Genomic DNA, 9,308 nt, shown 5'->3' on the forward strand with positions numbered 1-9,308 from the left:
TTCGTAAAGGAAGAAGTACAATAGACTGTACTTTTTTGTAAAATTCTATAATAAACAAGATTATCAATTGTGAAAAGAGAAAACTATACTTAGCCTTTGTTGATTTTAGAAAATCATTTGATGTTGTTTATAGATGTTTTAGTGTAGAACAATTACATTTGTTTCTTTTGTTATTTGCTAATGACACAGGTTTATTTTCAGATACTGTCGAGGGTTTACAACATTTGTTAGATAAGTTGAATGCATATTATAAATCATGGTGCACACCGATAAAACTGTTGTTATGCTTTGTTAACCAGGCAACAGATCTGAAAATTTTGATATATTTTACGAAAATCAAAAATTGCAAATAGTTAAAACGTTTACATATCTTGGAGTAACAATTTCCTTTAATGGTCGTTATTTCCAAGCACAGAATACATTATCAACTCAAGCACTTAGAGCGCTGTTTTTACTTAATAAGTTATTTGAAACAGTTTCGTTAGAATTACAAGATAAGCTAAAACTGTTTGATTCTATGGTTTTACCTATAGTAAATTATGGCTCGGAAATATGGGGTCTACACAAAGCACCAGATATTGAGCGAGTACATATGAAATTTATGAAACAGTTGTTAGATGACAGACAACAAACAGCAAATGCCACTGTGTGGCGAACTAGTATAGAATTTATAATATGAAGAATAACAATGGTACTATATCAAATATGTGGTCTGATGATATCAGATGTAGGTTAAATGAACTTGGATTTGCGTATATATGGAATAATCAAAATATTACAAATGTACAACTGAATCAAACAATTCAGCGAACAAAAAACAAAAACTTACATCAATGGTATATTGAAATCAATAACTTGCCTAAATTAGACACTTATTGTATAAATAAAGATGATTTTGGTATAGAAAAAATATTTATGTTGTGTAAGTAATGTAAATTATCGAAAAGCTTTGAGTCGATTTAGATGCTCAGCTCACTAACTGTTGATAGAAGGTAGATTCAAAATAGTGAAAGACAGAATAGGATATGTATTCATTGTAATATGAATGTAGCTTTTTACTAGTTTGTTCATTTTACAGAGATATAAGCAATCACTTTTTACCACATTATCATTATTCTTGCCCTAGCTTACATAAGTTAAAAAGATATTATGAAATCGAACCAAAAAAGTATTATAAATAAATTAGCAGAATATATATATTTGGCAAAAGGTAAAAGAGAAAATGTTTCATAATTGTATAAAGTTTTTCATTTTACGACTATCTTCATAGTATTTTGTCATCCATTTGTTCAAATTATTACCTTTTGCATCAGTCATATCAAAAACTCTATACATCGTAATTATTCTAAATTTCACACAAACCATTGTATTGCTTAATTTTAATACAAATATTATTATTTTTAATATTGTCTTTTTATCCAGGCAACTTATGTTTCATTGAATTTTACAGGTTTCTCCATACCTTTTTTCTCCTACCCAAAGCCGATATTTTTAACAATGTCTGACCAAAATTATGTGGGTAAGCAATTTTGATAATTTTGTTAACCTGACCTATGAATGCCAGGTTACGGTAATTCCTAAAAATTACTATTAAATGTCATTTTACAATTCTATTATTAAATGTTACTTTTTACAACAGAAATATAATGTATTAATAAATCGTTGGCGATCACATTTTCATTTGACGATTTGCTTCAATGTTTTTGCAACTCCACATACAATCATAAAGCAACTATCGAAGCATTATTTTGTACAGGGGCCTCCGTGGCCGAGCGGTCAAGGTCGCTGACTTCAAATCACTTGATCCTCGTCGATGTAGATTCGAGCCTCACTCGGGGCGTTGAATTCCTCGTGTGAGGAAGCCATCCAGCTGGCTTACGGAAGGTCGGTGGTTCTACTCAGGTGCCCGCTCGTGATGAAATAATGAGGGGCACCTGGTGTCTTCCTCCACCATAAAAGCTGGTAGGTCGCCATATGACCTATAAATATGTTGGTGCGACGTTAAACCCTACAAAATAATTAAATTATTTTGTACAAGTATTGTTTCTTTCAATCTACAGAGTGGAACAGTACAAATAAATTATTATGGTATTTTTCACAAAATCTAAACATCCCTGTAAGCCTGTTTACCATTATAGCAAAGTCATATTGAGTATTATTCTGTAAGTTTTGCATAGTTTATTTGTTAATCTTATAAATAGAATGTAATACCGGTATCCTACACAATTCAATATCTTTTATCAAGTCCGTAGATTATAAATTTCAACTGCACATTTAGCATTTGTATTGTAGTGCCTCTGGTTATTTAGTTTCGCTCTCTGTATCTTCAAAGAGGTCACTCCGAAAAACCGACCTAGATTCCCCTTGCTGTACGTCAAACTCGAATTGCCATGTAACCACTGATTTACCGGGTATCACTGAAACAAGAACACTAGTATACTAAGTATAATTAACCAATCTGATCACATTGGCCTTTATGCTTTATATTTTTATTCACTTGTGAAAATGACAAAATCGTGTTCACCATTCTTATTTTAATTTGATGTATTTAAAATGTTCTAATCACATTTGCCCACTTTGCCTGCAAAATGTTACGAGATCGTACAAATATAAAAATTAAGATTTTACGCCTTACTTTCTTAATATTAAGAGTAAATGTTTTATTCAATAAGCATTAACATGTATTGTATGTCTTTTTGTGTTGTAAAACAAAATGGTAGAATATGAACTGTTGCATTAGTCCACGAAAGAAAAAAGTGCAAAATAACTTACATGTAGCTAAACGAATACATGTTCATCTACGTTCTTTGGGTGCATTGTCAGACACAGTGTATTTTCTAATCTACAATAATTGTTCATTACCTGGTTGTTCGTGTGTCATGAGTATTACTTACATCTCTTACTTGCACAGATTCACATTTTATTGTATTTGTTAGTTTCTAAAATTTGTAGTGCCAGTTCTTAACCTAAAAGTTAAAACTAACATTTCTTGTTGTTGATTTCATTTTTCCTCATTTCTTTTACTTTCAATGACAGATACATTGTACTTTTATACATTGCAAGTTCTTTACTGACCTGTAATACCAATTTCTACATTCCATTACCTCTCATGAAGAGACTCTGTTGTTACTTTGCCTTGTAGCATTCTTTACCCAAAGGATCTGTGCACATATTTTGTTAGTTGATAGCAGTTTTCTTACATGCGTTTATATTCGTTATGGTGCATAGAAATGTGTTGATTTTCATTTTTTTTTGCACTAGTATTTTAGCTTCGCTGGAAGTGGCATTAAAAATAGACATCATTTAAACTAAAATATTGAATTGTTTAATGAAACAATAAGATTTTAACTTAGATAGCATGTAGATAGCATGTATGTTAATTCATGTGTAAAATGTGATTTTTAGAATGCTGCAAAAAGGTACTTCAATTTTAATACAGTAAGACATTTTTCGGTGTTATAAAATAAATATTACATGCATGCAAGTGAGGACATTCAACATGAATATTGCTTTCCTTCAACACTGACTACCATTCTTGGCTTTGTCTGAGGTGATATTCTGTATCTAGGATTGGCAGTATTTATGTAATCCTAATTAGCATGTGATATTTAGCTTTATTATACCTCACATAAATGTCCAATGCAAATTTCCCATTAGTTTAACTTGAATAATATATTATATTCCCAAGTGATTTTATATCACATGCGCAAAATCGTTATTTTCAATTTCTGCGCAGGTGATATGATCCATAATTTCATATCACATGCGCAACAGTGTTATTTTGTTTTTCTGCGCATGTGATATTATTTTTTCATATCATTGATACTTTCGCATTGATTAAAAGACTGAGTCGATAAATTTTCAGACGAGGCGCTTGTATAATTATAAGTTAGGATTAAATTACCCTTTTCTGGTGCTCTTGCGTGTGCGAACACAGCCGTTTCTTTTTTATGCTACGTGCAAAATATTTCGAAAACAATTTTTCATCAAATATTGAATCGAAACTACCACAATAAGTTTGGAAATGATCTAACTAAGAAAATGAGTGCTCACACTTATATGTTTCGTTTAGAAAAAAGAAAGTTATCGCCGTTTTTCGAATGTTACTGATGTTACGCGATGTTGAAATATTAGAATAAATATATGGATCGGCGATATGTAAACGTCTCGACTAAATTTATCAAAAAAGTCTTATTACACAGCAAAGTCGCCACAAATTATGAGTGCTAACAAGGAAAGACTCTTTAATTCTGTCTTCATTATTTGTTTAGTAATTACCTTTTAATGTTAAATAAATTATTATGTTGATTTTCAAGTAAATGCTTTGACACTTATAAGCTTTCGGTATATTAAAATAAATACACATTCTGCTGGCGCCTCGGTCAATATTCATATATCTCGCGGTAAACATTTTTCATATCACCCTCTCAGGAATGCAATATTTATATAATACACGATAGATGAATACAATGAATATTGACTGTAATGTGTTGTTACTGTAGTGTTAACTCAAGCAAAATAATTGATTAAGGTATCAGAGACTCTAAGTTTAAGACTGAAAGCAATTATTTGTTTTACATCGTACTTCATATGTCGCTCATATGTCACTGAAGTTATAACAACAATAGGCAAATGCACAAAATCCACTAAATGATGTATGTTAAAAGGAGCGGTGGTCTAGCGGTTAAGGTGTTGACCGCTCAACCCGGTGGTAGTGGGTTCGAGCCACAATGGGGTAATGGCCATGTCTTCACATATGACTCAGTACTAGATTTTCTGTATAACGCGGTATCGAGAATCATTGAAAATCGAGCGAAAATAATTTAGTATAAAATAAAGTAGGCTTAATTGATCTGGATCAAAAATAATGCTATCTGTCGACAATAAGATTTGGATATGGTTGTTCTACATTGAGAACATCTAATCTTCGCGGGGAAATTTTGACTAAAGATATCTTTTCAAAAACATTTTTATTTACTCACGAACTATCTATTAAATTGCGTGCGTCAGTTGCTTTCATTTTCCGATCCAACGACATAAAACACACGACCAAACGTATGTATAAAACAATTTATTCTGGATGCCTATTTGAATTATAAACGCCTATAATAAACATCTTGTCACCCCATTCAAAAAAAAATCAGGTCAAGCTGACGAAAATGTCACTTGCTGTAATTTCTCACTAGCGCAAATCAGTTCGGTTATGTACAAGCCGAGATGTACAGATTTTAATTTCATATACATACAACATATGGAAGCTGATGATCTTGGGGAAAAAATGACCAGTATTTCCAGCGACCATACAATGCAATTAGGTCTTGGGACATTTATTTGTCTAGTACTATTGCGTTAGCCAGACTGACTTAATATGCGAGTCAAATTGACCTCTCCTAAAGATGATCTTTGACAGTCGTTAATAATTGCAAATATTCTAAGATACAGATATTGCAGATACCGGCACAGAACTGCTGCATGCCATTAACAAAACAACAATATTTTTCAAATTAACAAAACAACGAAACAGTAAGTGTTTAGAGGAAAAGAAATAAGAGCAAGACAAAGTTGACTGTAGCCAAATTAATTTAATAATATCGCAATAATTACATTATGGAGCAAAAATACAAATCATATTCATGAAATATTGTCTACGCAAAAAAGAAGAATAATCGAGACAATCAAATATTCATTTATGTAATATTAAATAATCATTATGCAATTGCGGTTTCTTTGATTCGATGTTGTCTATGTTTGTCGTTTTGGGATCATAAAATCGGTTTCATACATTTGTATAACAGAATTCTGCTGCAAGGGACGTAAGGAGTATTGCATATTTCATTCCCTTGGATTTATAGACTCAATTATTGTACTGCTATGTTTCTTTCCGTTCTTACAAAGAACCTTCTTAGTGATTGTATTTCTTATTGTTGTTGAAACTTGTAATGCTGACAGTTAATATGAATTTACTCATTTCTATTTATGTATGTCAACAAATACCTACATGTTTAGTGAATTGAGAAGTTTTGAAGTTATGCCGGATGATGGAGGGAAAATATTGCATTTTGGTGTGGCAGTATTTGCTACAGCCCAGCAACAGTATTCTTATCGGCTCTAAAACTACTCGGTCATACTTTTATACAACTGATAAGATTTCTTTTCACCGGATCCACCATTGAACTAAGCAAAGCCCAGTGTTGAAACCATATGCTGCATATTTTTATTTGGTCGTTGCAAACCCGTTTACAACGTTCAGTTTGTATAATCTGAGGTGGAAGCAAAGAAGTTATTCAAGTCTTTATCTATATTCAATATCGGGTACTTAATTCGAATATATATATATTGACAACCTGATTCTAGCACAACCTGATTCATTTTCCTATTAAACAAAGAAAACTGCGCCCTCTTAATATAATCCCTTCGCATCTGAACTAGAAACAATGATTTTATTCAACGACAAATCACAAAATGAGACATGTTATTTCTTAAATAAACAATCATTGAATCAATATAATTTAAAGACGGTCTTTTGGAAAGCAGATCTGTTTAACTTGAAAACTCTATAAAGAAACAATTTTGAAATACGGTACTGAATCAAATTGGTTTACTTCCCAGATAGATAATTCTTGCAAGTTTGACTAAACTCGGTCGTTGATAGGATATGAAATTCATCTGCATCAATTTTATTTCTTTAACATTTTTACGAATGTAAGCAGACTATGATTGCAACTTTGCAAGTTGTGCTACTGCTTGCATGTACAATACATTCTTGTCTTTAACTTGAAAAGAAATAAAATGTCTTAAATAATTCAATCATAATATTAATGTTAATTAACACATGCTAAATATAACTCGTGTGTTTTAAGTCTTTATGTCGTTAATTTGTGTACCATCACTAAGACTGCAAATTATGCTCTGTACTGTAAAGCATCTGGTTCTTTAGTTGCGTTGTCAGTATCAGCAAGGAGATCGCTTTGGAAAACCGACCTAGATTCGTTCTGCATGACATCAAACACGTATTGCCACGTAACTACTGAATGGCCAGGTTTTACTGAAAAAAAATTAAATAAGTCGCTTGGCTTTATGTTGCATAGATTTTGTTTACATGTGAAAATATTAAAACTTTATGTTCGTTATTTTCTTTAGATGTTATGCCTTTAATCTCCTTAACTCTTTTAGTCCCCACAACATTCTTGTGTGTAGCGTAATGACGTAACAATTACAATGCTGTGAAAAGTAAAATAGTTCCATGAGAGTTGATGGAAAATATATTTGATAATCTCAATGCGGCATGATTTTAATAGTCTTACTGTGAAATTGGCAGCATATCATCCTGTCTTATTTAAGTAAATCACAGAAAAATAAGAAACAATATCATATCTATATTGAAGTTAATAGTAATTTAAAGAAATCGTTAGGAAGCTTTGCAGTCGAAATGCTTCCCGTCTCATCTGATTAGTTGTATTTAAACTGCCAACTTTCTGTAAAATTAACACAGCATGTGCAAATTGAGACGAAACAAGGTAGTAGGCGAGATAAAGATTACTCCGAATAATTTGAAAATGTATTACCTCGTATTTCTCTTGTCCGTGTTGTTTCACTGGACCACGTGGCTGATGATGTCTTTTTAAACATCATCTCGAATGATTGGGAAGCCGAGGCTTTGACTAATCCAACGTCCAAACCCGCTGACATCTCCCATCTGTACTTGAATGATGTGGTCCTACTCTCAGTTTCTGACTTCCCAATCTTTATTTCAAGTTTGTCCACATGTTCTGCAATGGGATTGAGGACCATGTTGATCACCTTCCATTTTCCAACCATCGTTGGATTTCCATAAACGAGAACTTCTTTATTCGGATTGTCTGTTGACACGAACTGGAATCTCATGGCGTCATGTACATCCGAATGCAATAAAACAGTTGTCCCATTGCTTGGATTTGGACTACCGCCTTGGGGATGAGCGTATCTGAAACAAAAGTTAAACGGAAGTTAAATGTTTAATTTCCTTGATCGTCTTCATAGTTCATTTAAAACTTTTATCATATATCAGTTATAAGGAATATATGCAAAGAATTTATATATGATAATAAGTCATAATCAGCTATGTTAACTAATAGCCTTCTAGTTAAAAGTATTCTGGCACTGAAAAGCTTATGTATTGTTTTAGTTAAGGGTTAAAAATATTCTATGCAAAGCAGTACGAAATATGTATACACTAATTGCCGTAAAGGAAATGGAAATTGATAGGTACGAATGATCAATAAGTAATATATAAGATTGTTGATTTCATGGAATATGATTAACTAATCACCATAATGTCTATGTCCAAAGTTGCAAACAAAAATTGTAACTGAAAGACTGCTATTACTGAAAGCTAAACGAATAAATTCACTTTTGAAAGTATAACAGTTTCCGGTTTGGGAAATACGTGACTATCAAAGGTAATATTAAAGTAGTTCAAAAGAGGCAATAAGTTATTGTCTTAAAGACAATGTCTTTACCTTCCGCCTTTGTGTATGACATGATCATTTGCACCGTCAAGAGCAAACAGAGCTCCCCAATGTCGATCACTGTGAAGCAAAAGCTTTGTATCATTTCCTGGACTCAAACTGCCGCCTTTCGGGTGAATAATTTTTCCACTAGATACATGTTTGATGTACCCCAAATGACCATTCACTTTTTCAAATGTCCAATGCATGTTTTATGGACATCTTGATGCAGAACAATAGTTGTATCATTGTGGGGATTGCTGTCACCACCCTCCGGATGAAAGAATTTTCCACTCGAACGGTGTTTGATCAGAAAGTTCAAAGGCATGACTTTGACTGATTCTACTATTAAATCTGAAATGAAACAGTCAGAATATATAATAAAAGTTACTACGTCACCTTCATACTCATTTAAGAAACAAAATGGTTAGTTGTGCAGAGCAAGATTCATATCTGAAGATTATGTTGTATTGAATTTTACATATGTTGTCATATCTGTCCTTTTTATAAAACTCTCTTTTAGATACACTTCATTCAGATAATTATTTAAAATCACAATGGCTAGAAAACATTAAGCAATACTTATGTCACCTAGGATTCTCCGGTATTTGGTATAGCCAAAGCTTTATAAATAGCAGGTGGCTAATTAAGTCCACTGGTCAAAAGTTAAGAGACATGTTCATACAAAAATGGATGTCAGATATAAATAATACTTCTGCGTCTAATATTTATAAATACTTAAAAACAGAATTTAAACAGAGTGCATATATTAACAAGCTTCCCACACATTTAGGTCAACGAATAATGGCATTTATGACTCGA

General features: G+C 32.3%; 1 protein-coding gene across 1 annotated transcript; it reads right to left on the reverse strand.

Annotated features, from left to right (window-relative positions):
• Nucleotides 1–3,613: 3,613 nt before the first annotated feature.
• LOC123537588 (galactose-binding lectin-like) lies at nt 3,614–8,897 on the reverse strand. Its single transcript, XM_045321408.2, is given in 4 exon segments — nt 3,614–7,045; nt 7,566–7,963; nt 8,499–8,697; nt 8,700–8,897. Coding segments are annotated over 4 exon segments (855 nt in total). The 5' UTR covers nt 8,815–8,897; the 3' UTR covers nt 3,614–6,902.
• Between the last annotated feature and the right edge of the window lie 411 nt (nt 8,898–9,308).

Source organism: Mercenaria mercenaria, chromosome 17, assembly GCF_021730395.1.
Source record: "Mercenaria mercenaria strain notata chromosome 17, MADL_Memer_1, whole genome shotgun sequence".
In the NCBI taxonomy this organism is placed as follows: domain Eukaryota; kingdom Metazoa; phylum Mollusca; class Bivalvia; order Venerida; family Veneridae; genus Mercenaria; species Mercenaria mercenaria.